Source organism: Struthio camelus, chromosome 8 (assembly GCF_040807025.1).
Source record: "Struthio camelus isolate bStrCam1 chromosome 8, bStrCam1.hap1, whole genome shotgun sequence".
NCBI lineage: Eukaryota > Metazoa > Chordata > Aves > Struthioniformes > Struthionidae > Struthio > Struthio camelus.
This window is the reverse complement of record NC_090949.1, coordinates 21,824,630-21,844,526: the sequence shown is the minus strand read 5'-3', so window position 1 is coordinate 21,844,526 and position 19,897 is coordinate 21,824,630. Positions and strand designations below refer to the sequence as shown.

General features: G+C 41.8%; 1 protein-coding gene across 1 annotated transcript in view; it reads left to right on the top strand.

Moving 5' to 3' along the window:
• The first annotated feature begins 6,513 nt into the window (after positions 1-6,513).
• Positions 6,514-19,897, top strand: part of PRKACB (protein kinase cAMP-activated catalytic subunit beta) — an 83,269-nt gene continuing 69,885 nt past the window's right edge. The window contains exon 1 of the mRNA XM_068952673.1: positions 6,514-6,618. Within this exon, the coding sequence (XP_068808774.1) occupies positions 6,573-6,618 (46 nt within the window). The 5' untranslated portion in view covers positions 6,514-6,572. The remainder of the gene's footprint in view (positions 6,619-19,897) is intronic.

Below are 19,897 nucleotides of genomic sequence, written 5' to 3'. Positions count from 1 at the left end.
AAAAAGCTAATGTCTCTGGATAAACATATTGTTTTCTTATGAAATGTGTGGCTATAAATTACTAGAAGAGAGTAATTCAAGGGGATCATCTGTGAAGTTTGCTACTAAACCGTAAAACAGCTCCAATGGTGTGAAGCTATACTTCCCTCGTAGCGGAGGGGATGGCCGAAGGGCTGAGTCCTCCAATGCCACTGTCAGAGACAAATGTGTTTTTTGTTAAAGTACCTGCACCTGTTTCTATTTTTGAAATTCAAAAAAGGGATTTAGATAACAATAGATTTCAAACTCTGAATGATACTGGACAACAAGAGTCTGTGAAATGCCAAGGATTATTCCAGATGAAGGTAAGCGACAAAAGCTAGCTCACGGTGTGCAAGGCAATATTCTTCCCTTTTTTTTTATCCCAAACTTTCTACATCTTTACTTCTCTTTTCTTAGTAGATGACTGTTTGAGGGCCTACTGAAATATTTTCAAGTCACTAGCTGTAACTCATGTGAGATAATAACATTGTTATTTTTAAGCTTCATACGAAAGTGAAATGTGCTAAAGATATTATTTTACAGGTTCCCTCATTTCCCCCCATTTTACAGCTCCCGCTTAAATAAATTCACTTAGCTATTTGGTGTCTCATTAGTATCTGGTAATACATACAATACTGCTTTTTCTTCCTGCCCATTCTAATAGATCATGTTTCTACTGAATTTGTTCTTCTGTTATCAAAACAATATTACAAGAATATCTTTTAGAAGAGTATAAACTAGAATAAGAGATCCTCTGTGTGGTGACATGGTAAAATAATCCAAGCTTATTTCTCCAAATGTAGTAGTTAAGCCTGGTAAACTCATTGTGTGGACTTTCTTAGTTAGGATTAAAGTGGCCTTTGTTTAACATAGCCTATTTCATTTCCAATGTGAGTTAAACTAAATTGAATTCAGGTCATTTCTAATTCTGAAGAAAAATGTATACAGAAGGGTTTAATATAGTATAGTCTACTTTAAATTTACAGCTGTAATTAATGTGGAGACCTCAGCAGAAAAGCCCTAAGAAGGGAAACTTAAAAATACCACTATTTTTTGTTTGTAATCTTTATTGTGTAAAAGGTGAGTGATCCGGAGTCTCATATATAGTAAGAGCAAGCATCTATATAATGTTAATTGCATCCAAGTTACTGTAAGCATATGAATAACAAAGTCAGCTACACTGAAAATGTTCTAACATATAATTTTGTAAACAGGTATATCTATGAATAACTTTGACTATGCAAGCAGTATTTGCATTCAAATCTATGTGACTATCAGCAGGCTTAAAATAAAGTTTGTGTTTGCAGGATCAGAACGTAATGTCAGACAACTGTACCATCAGTTTTGCTCTAAGTTTCATTCTTGTTGTAGTTCACGGACAGCAATTCAGGTATGTTGCTGAACTACTAAAAATATAAAAACAAAATGTGCAATTAAAAACTGTGTGTTTTTCTTTACTTTTGATTTTTTTTGTGCGCTACTGGCTATTGTGAGGAGAAGCAAATCAAGAGAGCATGAAATATCTTGCTTTTCCTAGGCTAGGCAATCACAGACACAAAAAATTTTGGAACCCCTAAGAAGAAAAGTGAAGAACTTCTCTCAATCTGCATGAGGAAAACTTTAAAATGAGCTTGATGGCAGCATGATACCAGCATGATGGATTACAAAGACAGTTACAGAGGCAGGTCTGTAAGAATTTTCCTTAATAGCTATTAACTATTCCTTCTGAATCACAAATTTGCAGGAATTATCTTCTATGAGCATGGAAGAATTTGAAGAATAATAAACTATAGTTTCTTCAGTTGCTTACTGACTGATAGCCAGAGGCTACAGCCCTTTTCCCATGATGGTCATATGAGACAAAGGACAAAAACTGAGTCTTTAATGCACTTGGCCATTAAAGAAGTCTGTAATTTATCTCTGTAAAAAAAGGTTCTGTCTTGCGATCAATATCCTACTGAGCAGACACATATCACCTCCCAGGAATATATAGCTACTATCCATAGGAAATTTGAAAAATTACTATCTATCAAGAGAGCAGGTAAATGTATAGTTTAAAGAAAAAGATACATTTGAGCCATTTAAAAGATACACTTTTTCCATTTCAGAAAAATAATGGACCCTTGAGAGGTTTGTAGTGAAAGAAATGTGGTAAAATACATGAAATAATAATAAAAAAAAATAAGGCAGCATATAGACTCTTTGCTTCTGTGTTTTAATGTTTTCTCTGACCACTGGCTCTCTTGGGAAAAAGATAATGGCAGGGAGGGAGGGTGGCAGCAGTGAAGTGGCAGCTTCTTCCTTTGAGTGCATCCAGCCACATTGAAGGAACGTCAGCCTACGCTTAACTGCGAATTCCTCCCCCTTTGAACCAAAAGGTCCCTCAAAACTGTAACAATCCTAGAGGGCAGCACTCTTTTTGCTGAGGCTCCAGAGCCCCTGGATTCACAGAGTAAAGCAAAGAGCATTTTTTAGGAGATGTGACAGAACAGGCTGATGACCAACTTGCTCTAGTTTCACTGTGGATGGAGGTGCTGTAACCTCAGACACTGCGGAAACCCTGTGTAAGACTTTGCTTTTGCTCCCTTCTGCAAGGAAGGGTCCTCAACAGGAATGAGTTGGGGGTCAGCAGATTTGATCTTACCTGCACAAAGATGCACTTCATTGCTTTTGAATAGGCAGCACATAGAGCAGGGCATCAGCACACTCGGCCTTTCATCCCCTTTCCCTCCCTCAGCACATCTACCTGACATACGCGAAATATTCTTGGCAGGTCTTAAATTATGCTGCAGTGATGAATATTCCTGTTTCTGGGTCAGAAGCTGAGGATTTGGAAAATTCCCTCTACAATCACCAAAAGATACATCTGCTTCTTGGCTGGTTAACACCATGCTAGAAAAACCTGCTGGAGCAGCAGAGCAAAGGTTAGCTGGCAGCAGGCAATGCCCTGGTAGCCTGGAACAGCCTGAAAGGCAAAACAAAGGGTTAAATGTCAAAATAGACCACCACCACCCTACTTAGGAGTAGAGAAAGAAGCTGGTAGAGGCATAAAAGAGGCAGGAGTGGGGGATTTGGGGAATGGCTGTCAAAGACAGCATTCTTGTCATTTACCCTGCAATTCATGGGCTCTGCTACTATCCTAAGGCAAACTGGCCATGAAAAGAGAACGGCAGCTAGGGCAGCTATATATCCATAACCTGAGCAGAGCCTCCGTTCTCGGGATAAGAAATATCAGCGTGAATGGTAACACCGCATGGGCAAAATCATGAGTTTATATATACCAATCCCTTGCAGTGCAAGCGTACCTTAAATGTGAGGAAAGAAAATTCAGATGCGTAACAATTTATATTTAGTGACTTGTTTCAAATTTATATTGAAAATAACTGTTGTAGTTGCTACTGAAATGCTGCTATCTCATCTAGAAATTGGCATGATTAGTGAATGCAAGGATATGTGGCTCCAGAAGCAATTACGACATAAAAAAGTGATTGCCATTAAAAGCACACGTTAGAGCCTTTGATCTAACAGAAACGTATCTCTCTCTCCTGTCCTGAACTGACCTTCTCATTTCCAGCTCTCAGTTTTGTACAGTGAAACACACCAGTTTCATCAGAGACCTTCCAGAGTGCTCCAAGCTTTATCAGAGAAATTTAGTCTTAGTTGGACATCCCTAAGTGATAGCACCCAACAAATATGTAGCAAAAATGAATTCAAGCCCACTATACATCACTAAAACTACATCATTAAGTGTGTACAGCTCTAAAACTGCTGAGCTGACTTTCTTAGAATACAGCTTTTTAAAAAATCTTATAGAGAGCCGCAAAACAAATGAAATTTTAAATATTTAGGTTTAAATATTTAAGCACCATTACTGAGTTATTCTAACATATCCAAATAGAACATTTTTCATATTTGCATGATTTAACCAATTGTTTAACCAATTATGCTGAAAGAAACTTAAAAGAGACAAAGGAATTTTGAATAAGCAGCAACATGAGGCACGTCAGCACCAGAGGAATTTGTATGAGAAAGTTCAGGCAGACTGATAAGTAGGTATGAGGGCTAGAATAAAAGTCAGTGCTCTGAATGCTAATGAAATCAGTATAATGCAACTTTGAAATGTTCTGCAATTGGTTCATGAATATTAACTTGCTAGTATGTCTTAAGTTGTATATATAGCACGAAGATTGTGAAGGTCCAGTTTGGGGTCCTTGCTTCTGTAATCGTCACTTAGACATGTAGTATTAGGATCATGGAAGTTGTACATCTTATGTTTTGCAGCACTATAAATTATCTTACTTTGTAAGTTATGTCTATGATTATGAGAGTGTTGGGGTATAAGTGCTTATGTAAATACATCAGCACCCTACATGTATAGAGAGCATGTGCTTATTTGAGAACTAGTGTCATGCACTGCTGTGCATACGTATGTATGTATGCTATGTGTGTATATATAGGACTTCGCTGGAGTACATAAAGTGACCAGGCAACCCTTGTCCAGCAAATGCCAAAGGGTGATAATAGCTACTGGAGCTACCTAAGTTCTCACATAGGGAGCCTATGCAGCATAATCTGCTAGGGCAGAAAGGAACTCTAATGCCAAGAATATGCCAAAGATGCTGCAGCATGTCTCACTTGTTAGTGATGCTGCTGCTGTCTTCTCAAGGATATCAAAGTGCCTGTCAGCACCTGGATGAAAATCAGCTGACTCAGACTCAATCTAGCCAAAATGAAAATGATGATGGCTGGAGCAGGGAAACGTTTGAAACCGGGGTAACATCTTTATCTATCTTTGGTACCATCTTTGCACTTTTATCTGAATACTAGCGTCTTGGGTTTCCATTTTTGGTCAATGTCAATGACAGTGATCAAGCAATGGTTGACAGCAAAAGTACCTTCCTCTGTCACCAGCTTAACTTCTCCTCCTGGGGCAGATGCGGCCAATGCAATCTGTGTGCTCTTTGCTGCCAGAGTGAATTACTGGCAACTCACTGGCAACTCTGGGTAAGTGTGTAAAGTGTGTAAAGATGTGGAGATGCCAGCTCTGGCAAAACGTGTCAGCCCTCTTCAACAGTAGCAGCTTCATTGCCCCAATGGTTTGCAGTTTATTTCCTCACTGGGTGCAAATCTCATTTCTGATCTCCAAAGTGGTAAATACCCAGCTTCCCCAGTGACTGCTTCTTTATTCATAAAACACAAGGGTCCTCCTCTGAAACGAGCAATCTCACTGAGCCCAGGGTGATGCAAGTTGAAAAGGTGAAAATCAGAGAGCTCCTTAAGCGTTCACTGACAGAACTCCGACCTAGAGCACTGGAGGATAATTCAGGTAAGCGTTCCCAGAGCTTCGCAGCTGAGCAACTTGTTCCAGCGTGGAAGCAGAGCTGTATGCTGGCGAGACCCGCTGTACGCAGGCAGCGTACGCCACCGCGCAGTCTCAGGAGGTCCGAAATGTCTGAGGCATCTGGTTTGGTGTGTGTAACTCTATGTATACCAGTCCCTGCCTTAAAAAGGGCAAGGTAATTCAGTATGAGGCTGCGAAAACATGTACCGCACAGGCAGGCAGCCCAGCAGGTCAAGAGGGAACTTCAATAGCCCCTGTGGAAGATGGTGGCCAGGGCTGCCGCCGCCAGGACATCGCACGCGGCCGCCAGCCTTGGGGAAAGAGCGCTGCCAAAAGCAGCTGGATACAAGTTGTGCTGGCAGGATATATATGGTTTGCGATCCGTACGATTAGCGCCTCTGCTTTCCAGTCCCACCACTTCAAAGCGCACAAAACAGAACCTTCGTTTTGACAAGCACTTCCTTCCACAGCGAAAACGCTCAGAAGTGTTTTGCATGGTAAATATATGTATTTGAAGAACTTGAATCAGCTTGAAAAAAAAAATCACAATACCGCTTGAAAATGTGTAGCTGTAGCTATTTATAACACGAGCGGCAGCAAGAGGAGGGAGGAGGAGGAGGAGGAAAAAAAAAAAAACTTTCCTGGCAGCCTGCTTCCTTTCTAAATTTCCCAGCGCTGTGCGGAGCAGGGCAAATCCAGTTTGCAGACGCACACGCGGGGGCCGCGGGCCGGGGCGGCGCCCGGGGGGGGCTCTGCGGGCGGCGGCGGGGTCACCTTGGGCGAGGCGAGGCGCTGCCGGGCGCCGCCGCCGTTATGTAAGCGCAGCCCCAGGCGGGGGCCGCGGTCCCTGCGCCTCCCCCGCCCCGAGAGCGGCGGCGGGTCCCCAGCGGGGCCCCAGCGCCAGCCGCCGGGCGGGCGGTGTGGCGCGGTGTGGCACGGCACGGCACGGCACGGAGGAGGTGCCTCCCCGGCCGTCATTTCCGCCGAGTGTCGGCGTGGGGGAGGGGGGGCAGAGTGCTCGCCGCCGCCTCCTCCTCCTCCTCCTCCTCCGCGGCGGCCGGAGACACAGAGACCCAGCGCGGGGCGAGCGGAGCCAGCGCGCCGCGCCCGCCGGCCCTGCCGCGCCGCGCCGCCACACCAGCCCTGCCCCGCCCGCCGCAGCGCCCCGCCGCCCGGCCCTGCCCCCGCCCCCCGCCGCCCCGGCCCGGCCATGGGGAACGCCGCCACCGCCAAGAAGGGCAACGAGATCGAGAGCGGTGAGTGAGGGCGACCCCCCCCCCCCCCCCGCCGCCGCCCCGGCCCGGCCCGGCCCCGCTCGCCGCTGCAGGCCCCGCGGCCTAGCGGGCGGCGGCGACGCGCACCCGGCGGCCTGCTCCTCGCCGCGGCCCCCGCCCGCCCGCCTCGGGGTTTAGCGTCTCAGGAAGTAAGCGGGTTAACTGCGGCCGCGGGCCGGGCTGCGGCGGCCCTGCCGTCGGGCCGAGGCCGCGCCGCCGCGGCCAGGCCGGGCCGGGCCGTGTCAGGCCGGGCCGCGGCAGGTGCCTGTCAGCCGCCGACCTGCGGCCCCGCGCCCGGCCCGGCCCTGCCCGGCGGGGGAGGAGCCGCGGGGGCCGCGGGCAGGTGTGGGCGCCGCCGCCAGCCTCCCTCCCTCCCCGCCCGCCCGCCCGCCTGCCGCGGCGGCGCGGCGGGCGCCGTTTCCCCTCCCCTGAGGACGGCGGGGCGGGCGGGCGGGGGGCCGGGGCTCGGCGGCCGCCGCGGGGCCCGGCCGTGGCGGGGAGAGCCCGCCTCGCGCGTTCCCCACTCCTGGTTGAAAACGGGGGGACAAAGGCATCGGTCACAGCTTACCGTGGCAGATCTGTGTGTTTTTGTTTTTGTTGTCGTTTTGTTTCGTTTTGTGCTGCTGGTCGTCTTCTGCCCAAGTGTTCCAGCACGATCTCTGAACGATTGAAAAGTTGGTTCAGTGGTTGGGGAGGGGGGCAACGGAGTTTATTTTTAGGAGGTTGACCTTCTTTCTTCGTTTCCAGTTGAAAACTTTGGGTATGTTTGTGAGAGATAAAAGACAAGGAGGAGAGAGCAGCCAGTAGTGCAGGCTCAGTGTTCCCACAACAATGCCCTTTGTTACTGAAAATTCCATGGGCGTTGTTAAAATGGAAAAAGTTTAAACGTTTAAGTTATTTTTTGCAGTTTGTTTGTTTACTTCTCATATGTTTACTGCTCAGGGCCAGGGCAGGACCGTGTAAGCAGATTTGCATAGGTCAGTGGCTGCCCACACGGCATTCCTTGTGCCCGGGGGGATCCCTGCGGGTGTACCCCGATGGGGGCCTGCGGACTCGGCTTGGCCCGTCCAGTTTTACTGGGCGCTTTTTTTTTTCCTTTCGGTTCTCACCTATTATCTATTATAGATCTCACAATTTAAATGTTTTATGAGGATTGGAGTATTACTGTTTAGTGTTTTCATTTTTGTATTCAGCTGTGTAATTAAAATAGCATATTTTTGATGAGAAGTATTTTAATCTGCCTATAAAGATATATGCATGTATCTGTATGCATATATATATATGCTCACACACACACACACACACACACACACACACAGGATAGCCTGAAGTAATTCAGATGACAAAACATTGTATTTTGTACTTTATAGCATCTGTATTGCTATTACTTTATGTGGTTAAATAACATTAAATCAGACAGAATTTTTACTTCCATTTGAATTAATTCTTTTTTCATATTACCGACCACAGTGATTATTAAAGTTGCAGAAGCAGTTTGCTTCAGAACACCTCTCTCTCCCTTTGTTAAAGAGCTTACTTACACTTAAAACTGAAAATACTGCTAGAGGTATCATGCTCAGATGCTTAATTACTCAACGTATGTAGCAGTAAGAGGCTCTGTAGTGATACAACTTTTGTAACTAGGAGAAGAAACTGAACCTTTTTTGACACCCTGCTGGGAAAGACCAGGGTTCATTTACTATGTCAGATCAATAGTATATGAATACTATACACATAATAAAGTACTAGAAGCAATAGGCGATATTTAGTTTACTGGCAGTGAAAGTTGATGTGTAATCTGCTCATACAGTACATTGGACATAAAGGTAAAGAAACGTGAAACATGACTGAGCCTCTGATGTATGTTTGCATTGACTAGTGAATTTTCCTGCTGTTTTGTGTTAGTCGTGTGTCATTAATAGCATATATACTCCAAACTTCAGGACGCTTAAAACTGTGTGAAGCGGTAACAGAAAAATACTCAGTTATGACTTGTAACAGTGATGTTGTGCCCTTGATCCAGGCATGGAGTTCACGGTATTGTGTGGATCAAGGGCATGCTAAGGTCCCTGAAACAACAGTGAAGGGTAACTTCACTTCCACTGGTAACTCTACTTGACTTGTTCATGAAGTGTAATTTGAGGGCTCTTTCACTGTCTGTGGTCGACATAGTAAAATGCTGTTCACCTAACTGTGGCTCTTGCATTGTTATTGTTTGTTTTAGCTTCTTGCATTGTATCTATCTTCAGAATTTGTTACTTCAGTCAGGCTATCTAGAGGAATAGAAATAGTTGTACCTGAATGTCAGTAGTAGAACAAATCTTTTATAGTATTTCTAGGCAGAAGTTGAAGGTGGAGGAAAACTGGATGCTAATTTTCTAAGCATTTTAACACTATAAGCTTTTAACAGCTAAATTTTTTTAAGTGTAGCTACCAAAAAGTGAGTCAGGCTTACATAGCAGGGAGGGCAAGATGCATGCATGTATATACAGAAGATAGAAAGCCCCAGTATAGTCTGTTAATTTGTTTCCTTTCTGTGTCCTTCTTTTCCAGGCTCTCCTAATACAGAGGAGGCTTAGATTTGGAGGACCAAAATTTATTTTATTTTATTTTTTAACTAAAGAGATGTTTAAGCCTGTGACTGTGTATCTTACTTTAAAACAAGCATTTTAAATGGATTCCTTGGTTTTCCTGGGCCTTCACAGGGCATAGCAGCCTACAAATTCTCAAGGTCTTTTAGAATAATAGTATACTAAGCATTTTCATTTGCAGTCTGAGGAGACACAGTTTTCTTAAAGTTTCTGTAAGTTTAGTTCTTCATCCTAATACTTATTTAATTACTCATTTTGTTTTTTTTTCAGCTGCTCAGTTTACTTACCTGGGAGGAAATTTCTCTTGCTATCTGTGAAGTTAACTTGGGTTAAAATGTCAACGTATGGTGAATTACATTTTAAAAAAGATTACTTGGGATATTTACCTTAACTTGTATTGCAACAATTATTGTAGGAAAATGTTAGCTTTATTAATATTCTCTATATGTTGTTAAAGTTGCACTCAAAAGAAATATGACTACAACAGATCTCCGAGTTCAAAAAAGGTCACATAAGAGTTTTTTAATCCAATAAGAAGGTCTGTTACTTTAAAGATCATTATTAATTTTACACGAAACAAATATTTTAACTCTACTAGGACTATTTTCTAAACAGGAATGGATGCCAGGCCTGTTAGCTCTACAGTTTGTAGAAAGTACTTTTTTTTTGGATAAGCAATAATACAAATTTTTCAAGTAATTACCACATATGGCTCTGAATTATTTGCCCCTTTAAATCTGCAAGGTAATGTCATACATGGTAGCAAGTGAATTTACTTAGAAATTACTTTTAATATCTCTTACCATGCAGACTGGGGGGGGTATTTTTTCGATTCAAGAATAATTAGCCCTGATGTTGTCAGTTTTTTTCTCTTTAATCACCAAACTGGGTTAGAGACCAAGTGATTAGAATGCGCTCTTTGGTGACTGAAAGATTTATGTACTTTCTCTTCTTTCAAATAGATCTTGAAGCTATGCAGCTTTGGCACCTGAGCTGCGCTGGTCAGGGTTCTGTTTGTCCTTGCCATTAGTTCTGTAGCAATATGTGATAGTAACTTGCTTTTAGGACGAATGTTTAAAATTAAGCTTTGCGTGATTTTCAAAACGTAATTTTGTACGCATTCCTGTTATCTGATAGCCATATCTCCAGCTTCCATTGCACAAAGAATTTATTAATCTAACATGTCTTTACTAGGTTGAACTTCTGTGGTCTTTAAATAGCCAAGTAGAGTATTTGATGTGTATTCTGCATGTGAGTTTTATGTTCATTCACTCCTCCTCCTCCTCAAAGCGTTCCCACTACAATATCTTCTGACAGAGTTCCTATTATAGACAATTCTTCCCTTTTTAAACTCATATAATTATTCTGTAGGTAGTGTTCCTTTAAAATGTGCTTGACAGGAAGATGCAGCCTTCTTAATGTTCTTTTGCCAGGAGATCTTAACCTGTTCAGGCAGCATTTCTTTTAGACTGGAGATTTTTTTTTCTTATTTTTCTCATTTGTTCAGTGTGGGGTCATTCTACTGTATGTATTCATTGAGAATTGAGAGAGACCACAAGTTTGTTTCATCTAAGAACTAGATGAGTCAAAGCTCTATCACTGCTGACCTTGGTTAGATTAAAATTGGTGAACTAGAGGTGAAAAGCTGTGTGTCCCATTACTATTCCAAGCCTGCCAGTTCCCTGTCTCTTTTCCAGGGACCCTTATTTCAATGTTTTCAATTTGACTGTAGCTCTGTTCAACAGCAGTTTTCTTTTCTTTTGTATATTATGTTTATGCTTTCTGATTTTGAAATGGATAGCTTTTGATGTCTTGCTTACAGATTTTAGGGTATCAGCTATAGTATGTATTGTATAAGGAATAATTAAAAAATACATATTCCAGTGATGCTGGCTGCATGGATAACATCTCTAAAGCAGTGTTTTTAAAGCTTCTTTCCTTGTATTTGTCTTGCTTTTGATCAAGTAATTTCAGCAATATAGGATTTCATCATCTGAAAATCAAAAATAGTTATAATTACTGGCTGAAGTAATACTTTAAAATTCCTGTGATGGAGTCACCAAACTTTTCGTATGACTATTCTAAAGCACTATAAGACTACCAGTATACACCACCTGAAAAAGAGGCAAGCTGTTATTTTACAATTCTGCTTTAATTAAAAACAAAACTATTATTCACAGCTTGGACTAGCAAAGAGAGAGGTTATCATTTGATAGATGATAGCCACCTAGTAGCTTAACAAAAGGTCAGAAGGACCCCCAGGTGGTAAATTAGTTTATGTATTTAGCTGCTGTAGTTATCCTTTTGTTGCAGGCTCAGGCTGTATTAAAGACGGAATATTTTAAATTGTTTGAAAGGGCCTTGCTGCTAGATTTCTTTAGTGTTCGTTCATTTACTCGTATATCCACGCTTACAGAAATATCAGAGTCAAAGTAGTATCTTAAAAAATACTCAGAATGCTTGTATTTTTGGCAACTATTACCTTATTCCTTAGAGTGACTAAGGCTGTGTCGGTGCTGCAAACTTACCCATCTGATTTTTATAGGGAACAAAGTGTAGCTAGAAGTAAGTGAAAAACCGTAAGGACACAATAATGCAAGTTAATGTTTGTTGTGGGCTCCCCTGCCTCTGTGGAGGGGTGTCCTCCATGCTGGGCATGAGCCTGTCTAGGATTCTTTTCCGGTTAGTTAAGTTCTTCCATAATTGACACATCTCTCCTTTGGACAGAGCTGTGGAAAGGGCTTTGGATGACTGTCAAACTTTGTGTGTGTTTTGCCTGCATCCTTATTGTAGACCTGATAAAGGGCTTGTTTGCCTAAAACTTTTCTTTTTTATTTTTCCTTAACTCCGCTGGCTGATTTAATAAAGGATATTACCTCTGCAGACCTTGCGTCTCTGCTATGGAGTAGGTGGGTTTCAGATCAGATCCAACTAGAGTCTATTTTCATAATCAGTACTTCTGGTCAGCTAAGTTTGCAAAGTTTTGCATGTTGGGAAACTTAGGTCAGTAGATTTGTGTGTGTGTGTAAACTTGTGAAACTGTTAGGATTCAAACTTGGAGAAGAGTGTGTTCTACAGCTGCTCTCAAGCATTGTCTTTGGTACAGGTGTAAGATGTTATTTCATGAGCATTTCTTTTGGTTGCAGTTTTGCTTTTCTGCTGCCCACCACTTCTTTCTGCCTCTCTGCCCTAGAAATGTGCTGGACTAGCTATTCATGAGACAACAAGGTGAACTGAATTTAAAAGTTGTTGTAGGTTAAAAATAACCTTAAAAAAAGCAGGGGGGGGGGGGCGCGAAGGGACTTTGACCCGGATCAGCTTCCTGAATCCGGTTCACTGCAGCTGTGCAAGCAGTTGTGCTCGTGCAGCTGAGATGGCACAGAGGAGAGATGGATAGCAGGCAGGGAGCAGGGGCTGTGTAACCTACTGCTGGTACTGGAAGGAGGGCTGTGCTGTTATGCTCTCAGGCTGTGCAGAAAGTGCAGTTTTTTACAGTGCGAGGTAGAAATATTTCCGGAGGAATGAGGGACAGGACAAAGTAGCAGTGAAGCTGTCAAGAGGTAACTGAAGTGAGAAATGTGTTGTTTCAGGAGTTGCGAAACAGAAGATAGTGACTCTCCTTTTTTTTTTTTTTTTTTTTTCCCTGGTTTGGTTGAGAAAGGGTTATGCACGTTGGTGTGTTATGTTATTTATTTGTATTATTCTAGTGTTCAGGAGGGGTAGTGGTTAATCGGGATCCCACTTTGTACAGACACGAAATGGACAATTTCTGCTCCAAAACACAATCTGTGTTTTGGATAATAAGGTAGATAAAGATCAGCAGGAAATACAGGATAAAAATAAGACTATTAGTCTCTGTAACAGGAGAATCAGGACAAAGCAATCCGAGGGTGTGTTTATGTGAGTGTTTTTGTAGACATTGCTGTACAGGGAACTAAAGGGAAGATACTGAGGTAGTTCTGCCTATCACCTTAGAGATCAGCACAAGCAGAGGACAGTCTATTCAGTGCTCTGTTGAGTATGTCTTTATTTGACATCCTGTTTGCTATTTCTTCAGCATAACAGCAGAATGATGTCCACCTAGGAGTAAGGTTTCGCAAAACAGCTGAGCCCATCTGGTGGCTTTTACTGTTGAAAAGTGTGTTTTTATTCCTGGTTCTCTCGCTTATCGCTATTCTAGTGCTTCTCTGATCCATTGCTGAGCTATTTTACATAGGCAGAAAGCTATGCATTTTTTACCCATTTAGGTTATCTTTTATCAATTTTGCAAGCTGAATCGGTTCACTGAGGCTGGCAGCAGGCACATTCAAAGGAAGCAGTGAAAGCACTGTTGGCAATGAAATGATGAGGTGGAAGGAAAAAGGACTCCTTTCTTAGCATTTAGCTCTTGGATTAATGTGGTCTCCGAAGACCTCACCCTGCTAACTTATTGAAACAGTGATTACTCTAAACCACCCCCTTTTCCTGCTGCCTATATTCATACAATGAATTACTTCAAGGCTTGCAGCTCAGTTTTTAGAGAGAGCTGTTAGCACCTAGCTATTAGACTTTGCCAAAGGTTGCTTTATTCAAGCATTTATAGTTATATGAAGATACAGAAGATAGAGTAAAACGTTGCTCACTTCCATCTCCACACTTTCCTTATCATGCAGATCTTTAAGACTAGTGTTTTAGAAGAGCTTTTGTTTAACTTCATTTTGTATTTAATTCCAGTTCTCTTGCCAACTTGATACTCAAACCAAGAAGTGTACCAAAGTTTTTATTTCATCCATTCCTTTGTTCATTAAACTGTTTTCTATAATTCTCTGCCCAGAGGAGTTCCTCTGTAACCATAGAGGACTTGGTAGTTTGTGGCATGTATTTCTAGATAAAAACATAATTGTATCCAGATTGTGTGCATATGGATAAAAGGAGTAACAACGTGGTCATAATATAAGGGTTAGCTTCTGGTGAGCTGACTGCGTGGTTACTTACCATTTTAGTATGTAGTGAAGGTGTTAAAATACATTGTTTAAACATCTGCATTTCTTACAACTCAGGACTAAACAAAATTGATACGTTGTCAGTGTGTTTCTTTACCTTGGGGTGTCATCTATCTGTAGCTTTGAGGTTTTTAGAAAACCTTTCAGAGAATCATGGAGTTATATAAATATGCCGTGCATGCTAGCGGTAATTGGGTCTCCAGAATCGGAGAAAACAAAAAATCTTTTCCATGACCTGGCTGTTCTGTACCAGAGAAAGCCTGATGAATATTTTGAGCCAACCTCTCTCCGTCAGAATGGTAGAGAATTGCTATTCTACCTTGCATTGATTTTTCTGAGAGATGTGAAATCTACCTTATAGACTAAGAAGGAAATAGTAAGAGCTCTTACCTGTGTTAAAGTGAGAAACCTAGAAAATCCTCCTTCAACACATTGTCATGTGAATGAATGCTGGGTGAATGCTAATCTGCTGGGTGATTTGTAAAGGCAAGCATCAGTTCTGTTATCCATCTGCCTCTTGTTAACTTTTATCTTTTTGTTAAAATACTGAAATGTTTAAACAGAGGTCATTGGTAACTTGTTTATTTTATTTCTTTCAATTTAAGTTGTCTCCAGCAAGTACACACTTGTTAACCTACTGCACTTGCTGTTAGCGCTCATCCACAGAATTCCGCTGTTGCAATGTGGTTCAAGAAGTTAAAACCAGGGAAACTATATTTTCTGGCACAAAGAAGGAAACTTTAAAGATAGAAAAGATCACTATTTTTCCTGTACCTGGAATGCATTTGCTCTTCCCTCTCATGCAATGACATAATTAAGGGTGTATGTGCTCAGATAAATCAGCAGGTGCACTGTAATAGTAATTAAGGTTACTTAATTAAGGTTACTTTTGATTCATATGGTATTAGGCAGTTTGAAATTCTTTGTTTGTCTTAGAGCAGCTAACAGTGATAGGTTTATCGTATATTTAAGTTCTACTTGTTAAGTATATGATAATCTACCCTTGCTTTGCACATGGAAAAATGTGACTTAACTGCATCAAAGTCTATCATTAAGATAAAGTTTTTAATGCAAATTACCCGTATTCAAGCATTTTATTATTAGTTGATGCATGGATTATTATGGTGCTTGGAGGTTTAAATCAGGTAGTTCTCATTGAAAAACAGGGTAGGAGGTAAAAGAGAGGAAGTACTATGTAGCTAAAGTCATGGTATACCGATTCGAAAGATTAAGATATTTCTTTCTGACATGATGAAAGAAGATGTATTTTCATTGATTTATAGAGGACTGTTTTGTATTGGGCTTTTTATTTTTATTTTCTTATTTTTTATTCTTTTTTTTAATTCAAGGCTCCAATCATACATTTGGATTCTATGAAAGGGCTTTTGTGGTGGGAAGGTCACAAAATCAAGGACCGTGCACATTCCAGGACTGGTACTGTGCTTTGTGAATTCCAGATTAAATAGTCTTAAGCAGGGGACTGCCACAGTGCATCCTGTGGGCAAGCTGGTTTCTCTGCGTTGCCTTGAAGTGTATGTTTTAAAGGTACTAGTTTATGTGAACTGAACTTCAAAGTGAAATAAGGTGCTAAATCATAATTTAATTTAGTGGCCTGTATGAATATCAAATTGCAAAACAGTTCTGCAACTTGTGCAAGTTTTACAACTTTGTATCATGTGGGATAGACTGGAAGGCTCATGGTGTATAGTGCTTTTTTCATGGTTCTTAGTGTCTCGTGTTTGGTGATTCTTTTACAAATCATCAAGTCTTTTTCTTTGAATTTCTTGGGGACTAATGATCAACTGCAAAACTGATATGAAAACAAAATTAACTTCTGTTTTTCATGCAGACTGCTCCAATACCCAAGAAACAAGTTTAATTTCTGTCAATTTTCTGTTTTGTTACTGACACATGTTCTGCCGAATGATTGCTCTTTCCATGCTGCTTACGTCATTATCCAATTAGGCATTCAGTATTCAAATATAGAATTTATTTCATTTGCATATTAACTTGAGAGGTGGGGTTTTTTGTATTGAAATCTGGGGTAGATCATTCTTGCATTTTAGATAAATGTGTCCACGTTTCCCCCCCCCCACACACACACACACTTTCATTGTTGATTGACATTTGTTACCATTTGTAGCCTTCCTTTTGGGATAAATGTATTGAATTTTCAGTTGATCATATTGAACATGTTGCATCTAAGCTGAACTTGCAGGAAAAGGTTCAGAGAAGAATGACAGGGATGATAAAAGGTATTGAATGGCTTCCATGTGAGGCCTGGCTATATAAGTGGTAACTTTGTTACCTGGAAAAGGAACAACTGAGAGATGATATTGTCCGTAAAACTGCATACGGCACAGGAAGGGAGAAGTGCCCTATGTTCATCCTGTTATGGCTTTTCTTTAAGCAGCTACTTCTAGCCATTGGTCTTTTGCTTATTAATAGATACCATTTTATCTGTTAAAGCGTTAGAGTCTTCCTTGAGAAGGAGAAGGTAAAGAAAAGGAGAATGGAGAGAGAACATTATTTGGCGCAAGGGTCACAGCTACTGAAGGAAAGAGGGGAGAGGCTGAAGAAGTATAAAAATAGAGAAACACTAAGCAGACTGTGGTCTGGGCCTTGTCCATGTTCACCCCTCCCTGAAGGCATGTGGAGAGCTGAGGAACGCTGGCCCGAGGTGGGCTTCCTGGCAACGTGGCAGGAGGAGGGAATGGAAACAGATGCCACAGCTGCCGGGGGCATCCTGGCAAGCTTTTTCCTCCCAGTGCCATGAATAAGCATCTTGGTCAAGGCTAGCAGGAGCTGAAGAGGAGATCCGGTATCAGGTGGAGCCATAGAGGGGAAGCGTATAAATAAAAAGGTGAAGGAGGAGAACCTTAATAAGAGCTTCTGGAGAAGCTGGCATAGGGGTTGCAGCTTGTCTGACTCGGGGGAGCGCACACATGTGCCATGGCCCTTATACCCAAGGGACGACAACTCTGAGGACCCCCATGAATGATTCTATGAATGTGTCTATCTCTGTAACTATTTCTCCTAGTTGGGCTCTGGAATTAGCTTAGGCTACTGGCTGGTCTACCTGGTATCTCTCTTCTGATAGTAAGAGATGCTGTCTCCTGCTGTCTAGGCAGGGCAAAAGCTGAGAAAGTGAAGTGCGAGTGCATAGCAGACTGCTCCAAGATGAGGCTTGAAGATGAACTGGCTAGATGTCATGAAGACTACTCAAATATTGCATGAGGTGGCCAGTGAGGCTTTTGGGGAAAAGGAGCTCTGGGATGGTGAGGAATGGGTGGAATGTACCCTTCTCTAGGACTCTCCCCAGGTAGATGGCTCTCGCGTTTTGGAGCAAACGGTGGGGGTGCCGTGGCTTCACCACCATAGGTTTTGTTTTTGGATTTTTCCCAGTCAGCATCTTTTTTTTGGGGGATGCGGAGGACAGAGGGAATAGATGACAGTGGGAAGTATGTTTACATCACAGGGACAACAGATTCTAATTTCTGCTGGTCTTACAGTTCCTTCAGTCCTCTAATCAGAGGTTACGCTGTCAGTGTAAAGGTGGTATGGCAGGTCCTGACACTCCAGTGACTATCTTCATGCAGGATCCACAATGCCACATACCCAAAGCTATGTTCCTTATTTTGGTCCTGCCACAGAAGAAACAAGTATACTTGGCATGTTGGGTAGTTCGGCCGTCTTTAGCATTTTCCTTCTACACCAGTTATGGCGAGTTCCTTATTTACCCCCTGTCCTCACCTTCTTTATGCGCTTAGCCATATTCTTTACAGTCCTGGGCAGTGTTTTCCTTTATCCTGATGTAAGACAATTTTATGTTGTGCCAAAGTGCACTGTTTTCTGTACCAACGTGATACCGTTTCTTCTCATCTCTTTATCATGGTAATTGTAGGTGCTGCTTGTAAGAAACCACCTAAAATTCCTTCAGACTTCAATATTTCTTTAGTTGGCAGTGTCTTTTAAAAGGTTTGCTATTTTCAGGAGCTAAACTGGTGTTATAAAGTTGTCTCTTTTCTCAAGAGTTGGGACTTTTTAGCAGATGCTTGAAACAATGTTATTTCTTAAAGAAAAGCATTAGCTCAGTAAATTACAGGAAGAATATAGAATGCAATGCAACCAAATAACTCTTGTGCTTTTCAACCTGAGGACAAGTTGTGAGATGACTTGTTGAAATTTCTGAATCAGTTGCAGCCAGAATTATTTGTTAGTATACTTTATAATGTTTTCTCAGAAAGTCTTTTGAAACATTGGTTTATTTTCAGCTGGGCAAGAGATGTGCTTTCAGAGTATCTCCTGATTTTTGCTGTATGGTGATTTTTTTGTTGTTGTTGGTTTTTTTTTTAAGGAAAACATGCTTGTATTGTATCCAGCTTGAGGTTTGAGGTTATAATTGTGCAGTTTCCTTTGACCTACTGCTTACGGTGTAGTCACATGACCAATTTGCTTTGGCAGCAAAGCTGATTTGCGAAGTTCCTGCCCTGATCACCCCTGCTGTGCTTCCTTACTCTGTGCTACTGTTTGCTGCTCCTCCTGTGTTGATGTAGCTGTTTCAGGGACTGCTCTGAAGAGTCACTGGAGTGATCTCTGTTAAATCCTTTGCTTCTCCCAGCTGTCGTGTTTAACCCTTTCCTTTCATTGACCTGTTACGAAATTTGGCCCTACGTTGTGTTATATTGACACAAAGAGGGGATGTGGAAGAAGAGGAGGAACATTGTCTTAAGTTGATTTTGCCGCTAAAGAAAACATCCTAAGTTTTTCACAGAAGGCAAGGAGAGGGTGCTAGCAGTCACACTGTGTTGATCTATGAAGTAGTAACCTGAAAACTGGTGTTAATCTGAGGGGCTCTGTAGAGGCTTCCCTTCAAGCAGAAATGTTGCCAACTGACTCTTCTAATGGTGTGCACCAACATGCCATTTTCAAATACCATCAGCAAAGCTGTTTCATTTTTTGCTTACTACTGAGATTAAAATCGTATTTCTGACATTTTAGTTAAATGTGGTTGCCCTCATGATCATCACAGCAAAATTTTATTTTTATTTTATTTTGGCAAAGTTAGCAAAAGGGTGACCAGTCTTCCTCCTTATATTTTTAATTACTCCAGAAGGTACCCAAGTAGTTTTTAGTGCAAATAAAACTGGAAGATGACTAATACAGACACACACACACACTCATTTTGGATACAGCCATATCAGTAGTACAGCAGTGAGCAGGGAGTAACAGAAGGAAGAAGTGAGACGTATACAGATCTGTGTTGTAGCTCAGCGGGAGATGTGAAAGAATCAGATGTTGAAACTAGCCTAAGTGATATGGTTAGGCTGAAAGGTAGGTAAGGTATAAGCACTGTAAATCTGGTATGATTTTTGACAAGCAAAATGAAGGCATCTCTTGAATTTGCCTTTTCTGCAGTTGAAGTGAATTTTCCACCTACCGGTGAAGACACTGTTGCTGAAGATCACATTTTCTGCAGGACATATTTTTCATTTAAAGCAAAAGTTAGGTTTCTAGCCTTCCTGGCCTTCCTCTTCAAAGGATGACTTGATGTTGTCCTGCCTTTCCTTGTCTGAAAGCAATCCCAAACAGAAAATAGTAGTTGGCTGGTTTTCCACAGTTATATTCAGAACACTATATATTAGTAGAAATGAATGCGTCAGTTTAGTTGGAGGAGAAAATCACTTA